Here is a 14689-nt window from a genome sequence, read left to right as displayed (position 1 = left end):
GAGATGGATAAGTGAAGTCTGATAACGATAAACACGCTGAGAGAGATTCTTGACACCGTTTTCCTCTCTTTCTAAATATCTCCCGGGAAAATATCAATGCAGAAGCGCAACTTCGGGTAAGGTTCCATGCGATTGAAAACAAATTCACGGCACCGTGATTTTCGAGACAACATGCCGTAAATCCACAGTGAATTTGCGGGAAAAATCTCGTGATAAATTCCCTGCCCTAAATAATGAGATATCGGATTCTTCATATCGGACAAATATCGAATTGGTATTCTCAGGTCTCTTCAGTGCGATTCAGAGTGATGGAGGAGAGCAGATGGAAACTACGGGAAATTTATTGAATGGATCACTAAACCTCTTGTCTGCAACGGAACTATTGGTCTCAAGCGCGGAAGAATCGGTTGTGAACGGGAGCGAGAGCCGCGAATGCGTTGACGGCGGGAGCGGGAACCACGACCGGAGCGACGTACGAAGCTTTAGCCTTGACTCGCTGAGATTCGAACTGGAGTGCAGCTTCGGCGCCAGTGGGAGCTGTCGATTGGATGGTCACATCCGCGGGGTTCTTGGATTCGGTTCCGAGTTCATTGGTGATCACATCGGCGTGGAAACCAGTCTCGTCAGCGTAGTAGGTAACAGTCCTCTGACGTCCATCGGCCAACGAGATCGTGTATTTGCCCGTTACACGACCGGAACCATCCGTGGACTCTTCCGCGGTGGAAGATCCTTCGCGATCCTCGGTGGCGTAACTGTACTGGTACGGAGCCGGCGGTCCGTATTGCTCCGGTTGCGGTTGTTGACGGGCAACTCTCCGCTGGGCAACGGCACAAGAGAGCACTGCAGAAGCGGCGATGATGAGCACGAACGATTTCATTTTGATTTGATACTCCTCGGTAATGTGGCATCCTTCACCCTGAAAATGGAATATATACTGGAATCTGTCTCTGGGCGAGGGCGACGAGGCAAACAGGTCCCGGCAGCAGGTAGAAGCACCCCATGCATTCTTAATGACCTTCGCCTTCAACCCTTCAGTGCGGATTCGATTCAACATCTGGATTACTGTGGTGTGCTCATATTCGAGATTGCAATGGACTTGCGAATACGTCTCAGAGTTGGCAGCCGATGATGAGTCGATTAGTCTGAACCGATGAGTCGGTTCATCATCGCATGAATTTATGTCTCCTCTCGGAGCGCAGTGTTCCTAAGAACTCTCGGAGAGCGCTTCCCCATCTCCGTTCAAATTGAAGTGCAATGAGAAGGTTATGGGGAGATGACGCCTCTCGCTTAGCCCGACACCTGGTGACTCTTCTAAAAGCGATTTCGATACCGGTCATAAGCGTGAACCAAGGATTGCCTTGATCACTCCCGGCTCCCCTTTCGGGAATTCGACAATAATCGTATGTAAATCCGGAAAAAAAAGCATTTTCTGGTGAGCCTCAGAATGATTTTGTTCCTCTGATCGTTTTTACTACCAGTTTTGTGACGGTCAAGGGCGTTACAGGGCAACGCAAGCTGGGTGACCACGACTGAATTCGGGAAAGAAGAACTCAATAACAAATGGACTTACTTGTTAGATACCCTGACGGCTAACATTGGCTGTCGCGTGGGGCACAAATGAGACATTCATGTGGGAGCTCTTCAGCTGAGTTTAGGGACGGCGCGCAGCTGACTACGGGCGGTGCCGGAGAGTCTGAATTAGGAAGATGTGTTCACCATAACCAGGTGGGTCACGGGAATCGATGACAGCAGAACACAAGTCGGGGAATACCTTCGGATACAAGACGGTGGCCATCTTCACATGAGGAACCAGCTGCTTGGCTGTACGACAAGAAGTCAATCCATTAAGAAAAGTTCATCTCGCTCGACCTATGACCCGCTCTTCAGAAAATTTCCAGGAACTGGACGATCTGACGCAATCTCTCCTGAGATTCAGAAATCGGTGTCAAATCCACTGAGAAAAAAATAGATTCGAGGTCATCGCCGACTCTATAAGTCGCAATCATTGCGACCTGTTCTCGCTTCCCTCCCACCTACTGAAGGATAGAGTTGATGCTTCCCCCCCGCCCCGGCGCAGTCATCTCGATCCAGCACTCGCCTATCACTTCATGCAGCTCTTGAGGGACACCTGTTCTTTTTGCTGGCTGTCGTCGGACGGACTCCGAGTCCCGTAAGGCATACCGCCAGACTCCTCCCAATGCGCGCAGTATGAATTCTTTCATTAAAAAGATCCTCTCGAAATCCTCGGGATTCGGTTTCGGTGATCTTGACGCTTTCCTTGCAACATACAGAATTGTTCGCTGGCATTTGTTCGGCTCAATGGATTTCGGATGTTTCTTCATTCCCTATGCGTTCACCACACATTTTGAAAAAATGAATCGCAAAACGAAAAGAAAGCCGCACCGGACGCCGCGGCTGGCGTCTCGAAGCTTCCACATGTGCGACCCGTTAGAGGCTTGCACCCACCGCGCTTCATTGTGAGCATTTTTCGCGTTCGTTGTTAGAAAGCGGCTGCTATTCTGATGACCACGGGTTGAAGTTGAGCGCTAGGAGGGATGTTTGTGAAATAACCGAAGGGAAATCTGGACGGAAGGTTCTGTACGGGGCTAGAAACTCGTGCAAATTTCGGAAATATTCGCACCGTGTTTTCTGACCCGATTGCGAATCGACACGTCCGAACTTGCGTCCGAGACAATGAGACTCCGATGAGAGCTTTAAAGTGTGATTGACGACTGCGCGAAGCTCAGGCGAACATTGACATCGACGACAGCGAGGAGCAGGTTTTCTTGTGTGCAGATCGATGGCCGGTTGACCTATTGGACCCTCGTGACGAGTTTCGCCTCTTGAAGGTCCTCGCAGATGCCCCTATTTGCATTCGCCGACAGTCCAGACTGGTCTAGACAGCTGTTTTGATGGGTCAAATTTGCTGACCGCCTTGGATTTAGTCAGGGTTCGAGCGACCGACCGCGGCCACAATGGGAATTAACCGAGAAAGATGGTAGGATTACGCTGTTAGCTAGCCAGGGCCGATTTTACAAAGTCTCGGGGGATCCACAATTTACGACTAACAGCAAAATCGAAACAGCGAAATCGGTGCGGAAAAAACCTCGTCCGAAACTTTCCGGGAGCGGATTTGCGGTCTGCGTCAGACAGCTCACCGGAGAGTTTTACTTCACGGTCTGATTCCTTATTCCCTAGTGGGTTTTCGAGTTCACTGAGGAATCGGGATTTGAACGAAGGCTCTCTTGCATTGGTGTCGAGCGATAATTCCCATTGCTAGATCAGCCGCGAAATCCCCCTGACTTCAGGAACCGTTCAGCTTTAAGATAATCGACCTCGATACGATGGAATATACCCCTCCGCCCCGAAAGCTTCCAACGGGGCCGCCCACAATTCTCGCCCTCGCCATAGGCATATAAAATCAACGATCGCTAGTTTCTTCTTCGCTAAGTCACCAGTGCATTCTGAATCATGAAAACCTTCTTTTTCGTTCTCGCCGCCGTGGTGGCCTGCGCCTTTGCTCAAGAGGAGAAGTACGGACCTCCCGCTCCCTACCAGTACAGTTACGCCACCGAGGATCAAGAAGGATCTTCGACCGCCGAGGAGTCTACCGATGGTTCCGGTCGTGTGACGGGCAAATACACGATCTCGTTGGCCGATGGACGCCAGAGGACTGTTACCTATTACGCCGACGAGACCGGTTTCCACGCCGATGTAATCACCAACGAGCTCGGAACCGAGTCCAAGAACCCCGCTGACGTCACGATCCAGTCGTCTGCTCCCACTGGACCCGAAGCCGCTCTCCAGTTCGAGTCCCAGAGAGTCAAGGCTAAGGCCTCATACAACGTTCCGGTCTACGCTCCTGTCCACGCGCGATTCTGAAGCCTCTAGTCTAGAGTCCGAAGCGAAGCTTTCTGATTTCGCGTTCCTCTCCTATCTCTCTCTGGATGAATGTTCCTGAAAGTTTGAACTTCGTCACTGTCATCTCTGTACATATAGACCTACCTACATTGTCACCTCACTCTTCTAGTCTCGCCAGAATTCCCACGTGCCAACAATAAACTCTTTTATTTTTCGGAAACGCTTGCAGGAAGTCATTTTGATATCGGTTCGGATTACGAGTGATTCCTAGCTTCATGGGGGATCTAGTGTCGGGGATAATTCCTCGATTGTTGAGCGGTTCACCTTGCAATGCAGCTCTGCATCGAAAGAGCTGTCCATAGGTGCCGAAAACTCTGTCCGACTAATGGCCGTCGATTTGCTGGTGATGAGTCAGACAATCATATTCTGCGCTGATGAGCGTCCGACAGTGCCTCGAGCCAGATGGACTTGGAGCAGTTCAGGGCAATGTCGGCGATCAATCCGGATTCGGAATTCTGGAAGTATCTCCCGATCTCAGACCTCGGGGCTGCGAAGATGCGCTTTATCGTTTTCTATTTCTCTATAATTCTTGCGCTTTACAGCAAGAAAATTGTCATTATTCAATTCGAGATGGTACCCTAGGATCTGGAGTGAAATAAATCGGGCCCGACGGGTATTTTTCAAGATTCGAACCTCCGGTTCAGGCTCTTCTGAGGCGTTATGGATTACTAAATCATTCTCGATACTGACGCAGATTTTCTTTTGTTCCAGGTGAGTTTGAATTGAGCGGTGAACTTCTGAGTCAGCAACGCGACTGAATCGGAGCTGTTCTCGAAAGCTACGATGGGTTTTCTCGGTCGAACCGAGTTCATAGCTCACATAGAGAGAGACTTCACATTGAGGGGACCTTCATATCACTCGATCGAGCCTCTCGCCTCTAGGGTCGATCAGATACAGACCCACTGGGGGACTTATAGCCTGTCGCTATCACGGATCCTCTCACTCACAGCCATTCCACGCAGGAGAAGCTAGTCACAGATAGAGTAACCAACCGTGACTATCAGTGCGAAAGCAATAGCTGGCTGATATCGAGAGAAAGACGAGTCCGAAACGTCGCGTTTCGTGAGGGGGGAGCTCGCGTCCACGATCTGACGCTCGACTCGTCTGAGCTTGACGACGCCGATCCGGGAGCCCCGGGATTTCTGATACAACGTTTCCTGCTGCGGTGAGCTGCGGATTGACAATGCAAAAAGGATCGTACACGGAGTCTCTATCCACGCGCATTTTGACGCGGCACGGTCAATCCATATTCTCCCAACAACTCAGAGCTGTAGAAGCATCGAGTTGGTCCGTGTCATGTTGCTCTCATATTGTTCAGGTCTTGTCACTGATGAGCATACTTTATCACGTGAGCAAGAACATAAAAGGGGGCCAAACGTGGTCTTCGCGCATTGATCCCGAAGATTTTGCGGTTTATGAGCAAGCTGTCTCAATTGAAATATTGGAAGAGTTTCCGGCATTTAGGATCAGGGGGTCGAGGAGCACCTGGAATCCGCAGGAAGTTTCCGCTTATTTTTCTGAGTCGCTGGATAGAACATTAGGAGCAGCTTCGGATCATTCCGCAGGAACAAATTGATCATGATACAGAATGGCGGATTCACGGGCACGATGGTCGAATTTCTGGAACTTCCCAGATCTTGATTGAAGCTCATGCTCCCTGAGAGAAGCAGGATTATCGTTATTGTTCGACGCGTCTTCCGCCGCGCCGCTCTTATCGAATTCGGCATCACGGAGCGCGAATCACGCGGTATCGAGTCGTATAGCAGAACAAATTCAATTACGTAGTAATTCTCTGTCTCTTTTATGTATTTGCAATGTTCAGCTCTGCTCCCGTCAATGAATTTCTAGAAATGCTTTCGGTGGGCGTCTGAATGAGCCAAGGTGACGCATATAATCCAACATTTGGGAAATATGAGCTCACACTTTTTCTGCGTGTGATCCTCGGGAAAGTTCAGGTCGGTGTGCTTCGGGACTCGGTCTCGAAGCCCAAATAGCCCATATGATTCGGCCGAACAAGCCAGAAAAAGCCATTTAAGTCCTGCGAACCATCCCGATTCGGAATTGTCATACCTGTGTTGAAAGTTATTGTGCAGCCCAGACGTTTTCCATATCGAGTCAAGGTCGGCATGTTCTGCTCCCGAAAAATGAATTCATTACCTCAATGGATAACTGGGAATGGATGAGAATGTTGAAAGGTCAGGCGTCATGATGGACAATACGCAACCACGATCCGGCAGATCGACACCTTAGAATCGTACGGTCTACAGTCCTCATGCAGATCCTCGGATGAAGATCATACTGGCATGAATAGGGATTGGTATCGGGGAAGACTGAAGATTGTAGTACATGCTCGATGAGACCATTGAGAAGTTCCCAAGCGCTTAAACCCTTGATAAAATGTCATCACAACCTCCATGGAGAGGCATTGTCGCGTGTCAACCAAGGCTGACGATAGAACTCAGTCTATGGGGTTCCCCTTCGCATCTCGCCCCATCTTGGGAGAAACCTTGAAGATCCGGATTTTCGGAAGTTGAGCATCGGGGACGCGGGGCCAATCATAACATCAGCTCCGTTCCCTCCGAGAGATGGTCACCTCGATCTGCGAGCAGGCGGGTGAACGGAGCCCTAGCCTCGAAAAGTCCCCAGTTCTGCAGTCCTCACGGTATGAGCTCACCGTGAGCCCGTGAGAACGTCGTATACATTTTATCTTCAGTATCATATCTTTAGGCTTTAGGCGGCACGTCAACTGGCCGTCTGTGGTGAGGAAATGCGTCGAGGGAGACGTCCCATGACGGAAAGTCTCAAGGCTCCATCCACGAGTGTTCCGAATGAGCCTCTCATTCATCAATCAATCCACGTCCGAGAAAACTCGCCCCAGAGATGCCTCCGCATAGTTTCTGATTCTAATTGATCTGCTCCAAGGGTCGCGGTTTCGACAGTCATGGTCTGCCTCTACTGATACATCACGACGGGATTAGACAGTCGTCTCAGCGCGGAACAGCGCTTACGAATCGAATGATTCGTCGTGACCAAAGATTTCCGCGTGACCACCCTCCCTTGAGATCTCCCGATTCGTTGGAATCTTGGCTAAAGTTTTCTGAGGGAATGAGAATCGATTCTGGAACACCTACGCTCCCGAAAGAAAATTCGAAGGTCCAAAGTCATTCGAATTGTCCAGCGAGATGCATTTTTCCCCTCATTGTGAAGCCTAATTCTTATATCTGTAGGACATTTTCCGGTCCCCTAACGATCTGTGACGTTCCGAAGGCGACCCACGTGACTCGACGATCGATTGAATGTGTCACAGCAATATCTTGTCGCGATCGTTGCGATCGACTCAAGCCCATAGTTCGGAACATCCGAGAACAAACCGGATGGAGAGATTGAAGACAAAAGATTAACGAGTCTTCTGGGCTATGTTTTATTCCAAAAGTCTCCTCTAATTCACCGGAAGTCGTCGATGCATATGCAGTCTACAGAGAGGGGAACGGGGAAAGTGAAGCACAATCGAAGTGGAGTACGATCGGTTTCGCAAGGTGTAGAAACAGAATATATCGGAAGATAAAGCTTGAGTTGTGAGGAGCGCGACCCAGATTCTCAACCTCGGAGACGGGGGGCGGCACCCGCGCCTCCTTGGAGGGCGGCTTCGGCTCCTGTCGGTGCAGACGACTGGATGGTAACGTCGGCGGGGTTCTTGGACTCGGTTCCGAGCTCGTTGGTGATCACATCAGCGTGGAAGCCGGTCTCGTCAGCGTAATAGGTAACAGTCCTTTGTCGGCCATCAGCGAGTGTCAGAGTATAACTGCCCTGGACACGACCGTTTCCATCGGTAGATTCCTCGGCAGAAGACGACCCTTCGGCATCCTGGGTTTGGTAACTGTACTGGTAAGGGGTAGGGGGTCCGTACTGCTCCGCTTGGCCGGAGGCGACGTACCTTTGAGCCTCGGCCAATCCACACAAAACGACTGCGAGGGCAACGATTGTCTTCATGTTTCGGTTAACTAGAAAAAGTGGTTGCGTACTGGTATGCCGTTGTGGTTTTTATAATAATCCGGCGCTCCAGGGCCATCCGTTTCAGAGGAACAACCATCAGATGGGAGAGCCGATTTTAATGTCTAGTCACGACCCCAACATAAGCAGGGCATCCTTTTCTCTATCGGCCCGACATTGTTATGATGGTCAGATCGGTAAAACTTCATCAGATCTCTCCATCATTCTGGTTGTCGGATCAAATCGCTCCGACAATAGTCCGCTCTGCGAAATGATGCCCAGAAACTCGTTCTTGTATTCGGAACACCTGTAACTTATGCAAATATGCCTCGAAATCTTCCCGAATCGCTCAGTCAGTATTGAGGCCGTCGGAGTGTGGTGGGCAATCCGACTCCGAACATCTTGCTGCTGCCTCGACTGTCCCTCGTGGAGCTCGGGGAAGTTGGGGAGTGCAAGAACATAATTTCGATGGGAAGGGGAGGGGGGGGGAGGCTCCCGACAGGGATCGAGACTCCGGCACGAGATCTCATCTGCCACAGTTCCCATTTGGTATGGCCCCAGCTTGTTGTCGGACTACCAGGGACGTTGATGTCATAAAAAGCATAAAAAAAAGCTCCGGAAGAGCCTGAAAGGACACATCCTAGCTCCTTGCTCGACCGCTCGACGGGGTCGTTCGTAGGGGGAGCCCAGATTTTTTAAGTGTATCATCCGTGTCGGAAGGGCTGTAAGAAGACAATACTCCGTGGGAAGCGGCCAGAGCGCTCTCGGCCGGCGGAGCCTATGCTTCCAGTCCGGCTGTACTGGTAGGTACATTCCGAATAAAGTTCCGCCAAGTTACAAATATTTGTCCAAACCCCGAAATACAATATCATCATTGTTATTCAGTCGCCGTAACGATGTTCCGGTCTCGGGCTTCCACCTGCCACGGATCCCTCGTAGTCACAGAGCGGCCTCGACAATCAGATTCTGCATACCAGGGTGTCCATTTCAGATGTCTTTCTCCCGCAATTTATTCTCGAGCTTCACGAGTTTTTGACAAGAGCCTCTTTCTTGAATAACTCTCCAGAAGCAGCGGCGGATCCGGGGAGGGGGTTATATGACACCATGTTATGATCGAGTGGTATCTGCAGTTTGTAATTGTCCGACCCCTGAGCGGCGACGACCTATGTTCTGGGGGTGATCTCACTCAACTCAGTCAAACTCAGGTATTTTCCTTCTGGAGGTGGAACGTCGTGTCCTGTGCGACATGTTCCGCCGGGGAGAAGGATGCCAGCTCAGGGAGGCGGGGGGGGGGGGGCGAGAAAGGGGGAAGAATCTCACCGAAACCTCAAGGTCCGCGCGGGCATGCGTCTGTGACGTAACTTTTCTTCCAAACTTCGAATTTTCATTTGGCTCTCGCTCTCCCGACCTTCCCCTAATATAGTTCCGAATAACGCGCGTATAAAGACGCTGGAGCTCCTGTTATTGAGCGAATGCTCGTAAAACCATTTGTTTGTTTGTATTTTGACTTCAGAATACGGAGCGAATATGAAATGTTTGATTGCTCTGGCTGTGCTTTCCTCCCTCGCCGTCGAGGGTCAGCGTTTCGCTCGTCAGGCCGGGCATTACGGATCACCCCTCTGCCACTCCTCTTACCGAGCTGAGGATGCCGGGGGTTCGTCTTCAGCCTAGGAATCTAGTGATGGAACTTGGACGTCTTCATGGAAGCTATACTCTGAACCTAGCCGACGGGCGTCAGAGGGCGATCACGTACTGGCCTGACAAGCCAGGTTTCCACGCCGATGTCACCATCGACGAGTTCAGGACCGAGTCCGAAAAGCTCTTTGGAGTGACCATCCTATCCTGAGCTCCGAGCGGAGCCGAAGCGGCGCGCTCCTAAGCCGGCGGCGCTCCTCGCAGGGGAGCCCGAACCTCGAGGGAACTCTCAATGTTGTAATCCGGGTTACAAATCTGTTAATTAGGAGGAAAGGCCAAGATTGGAGGGATGCAGTGTCATCAGAAAAACACAGCCGCTTCCTTCTTCTCCGCGGGACTCCATGCTGTGAACAGCAGCGCTTCCTGAACTATGAAGGTTTATGCTAAACGGCCGGCCCGTCGATACACGGCGAAAAAGATCGATCGAATCGAAAAACTTGTTTGGAAACAACATTTGAGAACTTGAGGATACCAGAAACCGAAGAAGCATGATCGAGGAAATTGTATGCAATGTTTCGCGCGGCAGAATTTATCGGTCTTCATCAGGCAATCGAATTCTCGAGCCTTCAGGGTCTCGGACTCCCATGCGTATGGAAGTTCGAATGAGCTGATCCATGGCATTTAATTATCCACGTCGATGCAGAGTGCGCATGATTCGATCTGATAGAAAATCCGATTGGAACCTCATTCTTAAGTCTTGACTGACGGGGAGCGGGACCTGTGCTTGATGTCTATGAAGATGCAATGACCGAATGCATTTCTTGTCTTCAATGCGAGAAGTTTTCAAATCGAAATGTACCCTGGGGAGTCGGTGTTGCTTCTCATTTGATCGATCATCATTCCATTAAAGAAGACCCACTCCCGCGACTCGTCGCGGACCGGCCGACCTTCGAATGGCCTTTAACTAAAAGCATTAATCAACGGCACAACATATAACAAAAAAAAAACATACGCACACACCGACCATCATTGTTGGGTGCCCGATGTTCGACAAGAAAAAAATGAGCAGAAAATAAACGTTTTCTTCTGTGGAGAACGAAAATTTTTGTTTCTCATGTGCTAGGTCCCGTTTCTGGATACATGCCCGGAAACACCACAAAGCATCATCGCTGTTTTTCTTCTTGGAAGCCCGTTAGCTCGACATGGAACAGCTCAATCACAAAGGAGCGGTGACTTCGAACCTCTGACTCGTCGGACGTTTTCGCAAATGTAAATGCCCCCTCACTGCTTTGAAGCTCAGCGCCCAGAAGTCGGACATCGTTTCGAATCGAAAAACTTGAAGTTCTCCGAATCGGAATTGTCTGAATTCTGGAGCTCAATCATACACACAAGTAACGAAGCTCGGACTCTGCAGGTGATAGGGAGACCGAAGCTCAGTCATACATACATATGTTGGAGCTCGAACTCTGCAGGATATGGGGAGATTCCGTCATAGCGGGTTCCCGTGGGTCGACGCTTTTGCGCATCTCCGGACCTCTACCGACCGATCGACGCGACGGTCCCGCCTGGAAATCGGTTCGATACGCCCTAGGACCAGCTCAATCAGAGAGGGGTGCCGATACAACACTCCTACGACGATTAATGAATCACGTAATCTGCATAAGTAACTGACGGTCATAGCTATTTTAAACACGAACCTCACACGGGGGAGAGGCCGTACGCAGGATCTGAGAGGTGATAATCGGAGGGAAGTTTAGAGCAGCTAGACGTCTATTGGTATCAGTGACCGCAGCCCGTTATGACGGTCGGCTCAGGAGAGGAAAGGATATCCGTTGGACTGCCGCACAGACCAGATATCGGGAAAATCGTCGCGATTACAGGTTTTCTTAGGGTTTTCTGAAAACGACTTCCGCCACTTGAGTCTTACTATGACTTCGCACCGGTTATGGAAATGGATACCCACCTGAACAGCGTTTCGAAATTTCTGTTTCCGATTCGAGTAAAGCTCGGCAGACGACCTTTGACCTAATATAACTCGGACTTGGCCAGTCGCTCTGACCGGAGATTGGAGCAAAGCCATCTGGCGAGATAACTCATCTTTCAGAGGAGTCGACTAGCAAGCAGTGGGAGAGGCGCGGAATAATACCACGTAAACTATAAATTAAAGATAGGGGCTTCGACGACTAGTATTATAATCAAACAATGATCATGAGATCCATCGTCGTGCTCGGTGCTGTGGTCGCCCTGGCTGCAGCGCAACGCGCTGTGCTGGAGGAGAAGTACGGACCACCTGCGCCTTATCAATTCGCCTACGCCAGTGAGGATAAGGAAGGTTCTTCATCTCACGAAGAATCCACCGATGGATCCGGTCGTATCCAGGGCAAGTACACCCTGAACCTCGCTGACGGGCGAACTCGTACGGTCACTTATTACGCCGACGAGACCGGATTCCACGCCGATATCGTGACCAACGAGCTGGGAACTGAGTCCAAGAATCCCGCCGACGTGACCATCCAATCGTCAGCGCCCACCGGGGCCGAAGCCGCCCTTGCCGGTGAAGCATCGCGTCCTCTGCGAGGTCGCGCGTCCTTCGCCTCGCCGGTGGTCTACCCAGCGCCAGCTGCTAGCGCGTTCCGTGCCCTCGCACCTGTACACAACCGCTTCTTCCGCGCGTAGAAATCCGCAAGGAGAAATTCTCTTGGATGTCTCGGATGATGCTTTGCTATTGTACTCTATACCTTCCTGAAGATCAGGCCAGTCGCCGGCGGACTTCCTATTCCCTTCTTCTGCACGACTGCGACTCCACTGCCTCGCTCTGACTATAATCATATGGGGTCATATGGCACAGACCCATCCTCCTGTCACTGGAACTATTTTCCGGAGAATAAACAAAACATCCAGATTGAGTCTCACCGACATTAGGCCAAATCTGTGCCGAGCATCCCCGCGCTTCGTGCAACGATCTTCGGCACCATGATCTTGACGGGGAAATTCTTTGAGCTCATGGTCTCATGGTGATCCCCACATCCTGCGCCTCGGAGAAACTTCCGGAAAAAGAGAAATCAATCGATCCATGCATCTAGAATGGACAGTCAGGGTTCCCCGACGAGCTTTTTATCTTGTCCCAATTCACCCTCGTCCTTCGTGTCCCATAAATTCGAGGTTATGTTCGAAAAACCTTATTTACAAGTTTATTTCTGGGTTGCGCTCCTTGACAAAATTGATTCAAGAATACAAAGCTTTGGAGATCTAAATAGGAAATTAGAAAACAAGATAGGAATGGCACACAGAGTGAAATATCACAGAGCGTAACTTATTCGATGAGTCACTAGGATCCGAGGAGACGGCGTACGGCGATTAGGCGCGGAAGAATCGTCTGTGGACAGGGCCCAGAGCAGCGAAACCGTTCACTGCGGGGGCGGGAACCACGACGGGAGCCAGATACGAAGCCTTGGCCTTAACGCGCTGAGACTCGAACTGGAGAGCGGCCTCGGGTCCGGTGGGTGCAGAAGACTGGATCGTGACATCGGCGGGGTTCTTGGATTCGGTTCCGAGTTCGTTGGTGATCACATCGGCGTGGAAACCGGTCTCGTCGGCGTAATAGGTCACGGTCCTCTGGCGTCCATCAGCCAACGAGATCGTGTATTTGCCCGTTACACGTCCGGAACCGTCGGTGGATTCTTCGGCGGAGGACGATCCCTCTTTATCCTCGGTAGCGTAGCTGTACTGATACGGGGCGGGAGGTCCGTACTGCTCCGGCTGTTGTTGAGCTAGAGCGCATGCCACTACGGATGCGAGGACAACGAGGAACGTTTTCATATTGGATTTCGTTCGGTGCTTTGTGGTAGGAGCATGACAATCGCCACCAAGTTTATAGCAGCTGGCGAAGAGAGGGACGCTCTGGGGCGAAGGAGAACCGCTTAGGGTCACATCGATAGCTCCATCCACCGACTGAGGCATTCCCACCACCGTCGAAAACTGGCGAGACGTCGCGTGAACACTCTGAATGTAGTCGACCGCGATCATTTGCCCCCGCCTACCGCAGAAATTGGCGGAGGATCACATGTTGCCAAATTTGGTGGTTTTGGTGATGAGCTATGCGCGGACCAAGCCTCGTTCCGGGACGCGAGCCAGAAATGGTTTTCGGATCAGAATTCTCAGCAGAACCAGAGCCCAGGTCGCCAGGCCGTCTATTTCGCCCACGAGGACTCCGAAAATTCCTAGCTCACGCAGAAATTTCCGTGGAAACGGCTCACCATCTTTTCCGATCGGGAGTGTTCTTTGCCATTCTTATCGTTTTCTCTGACCACGACTTCCACACGCTTACGGCGAATTCTCGTCCAGTCCGTCGCCGAGATGTTCATTTTTCGGAGGAAGTCGATTTTCATTGTGTTCGAAGATTCCGGAACGCGCCACAAGACCTCGCACCGCGTAATGAATGACAGTGACGAGCGATATAAATGGTATTCTCCTCAAAACTTCTGCCGAAAGCCTGATCTATCCGTCGACTTGCTACCGATCATGACCAGCAGGGGACAATGTCAGTAGCAGCAACAGCAGACACTTGCTCGTGACGAAAACTCTGCCTGCTTCGCGAGGGTGGCTGTAAGCAACGTACGAACAGCACGAAACCATGTTTACGAGGGTCAAGAGCATCGCGGGTCAGATCTACGCTCGGTGACAGCCAGTCTGTATCAATACATTTTGATCAACAAGGAATGATAGCGTGTAAAAAAACCAATTTGAATTTATGCGTCGGCGCGGGTAGCGTTCCCTGATGAAACTTCTGTTCGACGAGCTGTACCGTTGTAAAACATTATATTCGACCATCATCCATCGCATGTGACCAGTCGGAGCGGGTCAGCGAATGTCGAGCGAATTTTTGCAAACGGTGCCGCGAAACCTATTGACACCTCAGGGGACGGACTGTTCAATTTCATTGCGATACTCGGAATCCCGCAGGATAACGGTTCGATCGGATCTGGCTTTGCGAAACTGCTCGTTGGGCTTCTCCGTATGAGCAGTTTTTGACAGTATTCCTTTTCTCTTCATGATTCCCCTCGAGAAACGGAAATAGAGTTCCGCGAAACGACGAGCGATCGGAGTCTATTCTAAATCGATATTTAACTCCATTTCCGGCTTC

At 50.8% G+C, this 14689-nt stretch overlaps 4 protein-coding genes across 4 annotated transcripts; 2 read left to right on the top strand and 2 right to left on the bottom strand.

Moving 5' to 3' along the window:
• Positions 1–332: 332 nt before the first annotated feature.
• LOC100898108 (cuticle protein 10.9-like) lies at positions 333–898 on the bottom strand. Its single transcript, XM_003739341.2, has one exon. The coding sequence runs from the start codon at positions 875–877 to the stop codon at positions 389–391; it is 489 nt and encodes a 162-aa protein (XP_003739389.1). The 5' UTR covers positions 878–898; the 3' UTR covers positions 333–388.
• Positions 899–3451: 2553 nt separating this feature from the next.
• Positions 3452–4075, top strand: LOC100897961 (cuticle protein 10.9). Its single transcript, XM_003739340.2, has one exon. The coding sequence runs from the start codon at positions 3472–3474 to the stop codon at positions 3880–3882; it is 411 nt and encodes a 136-aa protein (XP_003739388.1). The 5' UTR covers positions 3452–3471; the 3' UTR covers positions 3883–4075.
• A 3443-nt stretch (positions 4076–7518) lies between these two features.
• Positions 7519–13387, bottom strand: LOC100903109 (uncharacterized). The gene is made up of 3 exons (XM_003739375.3): positions 12931–13387; positions 11487–11626; positions 7519–7942 (listed from the first exon to the last, which is right to left on the bottom strand). The coding sequence occupies exons 1-3, from the start codon at positions 13363–13365 to the stop codon at positions 7519–7521; spliced, it is 999 nt and encodes a 332-aa protein (XP_003739423.2). The 5' UTR covers positions 13366–13387.
• On the top strand, positions 11749–12222 carry LOC100902970 (cuticle protein 10.9-like). The gene has a single exon (XM_003739374.3). It carries the CDS (start codon positions 11749–11751, stop codon positions 12220–12222), a length of 474 nt encoding a protein of 157 aa, XP_003739422.2.
• Positions 13388–14689: the final 1302 nt, after the last annotated feature.

This window comes from Galendromus occidentalis, unplaced genomic scaffold, assembly GCF_000255335.2.
Source record: "Galendromus occidentalis unplaced genomic scaffold, Mocc_1.1 scf7180000076500, whole genome shotgun sequence".
Lineage (NCBI taxonomy): Eukaryota > Metazoa > Arthropoda > Arachnida > Mesostigmata > Phytoseiidae > Galendromus > Galendromus occidentalis.
This window is presented reverse-complemented; position numbering and strand designations above follow the sequence as displayed.

Coding starts and splice junctions, on each gene's coding strand:
- LOC100898108 (XM_003739341.2), bottom strand. CDS start 877: ATGAAATCGTTCGTGCTCATCATCGCCGCTTCTGCAGTGCTCTCTTGT.
- LOC100902970 (XM_003739374.3), top strand. CDS start 11,749: ATGATCATGAGATCCATCGTCGTGCTCGGTGCTGTGGTCGCCCTGGCT.
- LOC100897961 (XM_003739340.2), top strand. CDS start 3,472: ATGAAAACCTTCTTTTTCGTTCTCGCCGCCGTGGTGGCCTGCGCCTTT.
- LOC100903109 (XM_003739375.3), bottom strand. CDS start 13,365: ATGAAAACGTTCCTCGTTGTCCTCGCATCCGTAGTGGCATGCGCTCTA. Junction 11,627..12,930: donor GTTTCGCTGCTCTGGGCCCT/GTCCACAGACGA, acceptor TTATCTCGCCAG/ATGGCTTTGCTCCAATCTCC. Junction 7,943..11,486: donor GGTATCCATTTCCATAACCG/GTGCGAAGTCAT, acceptor ACGGCATACCAG/TACGCAACCACTTTTTCTAG.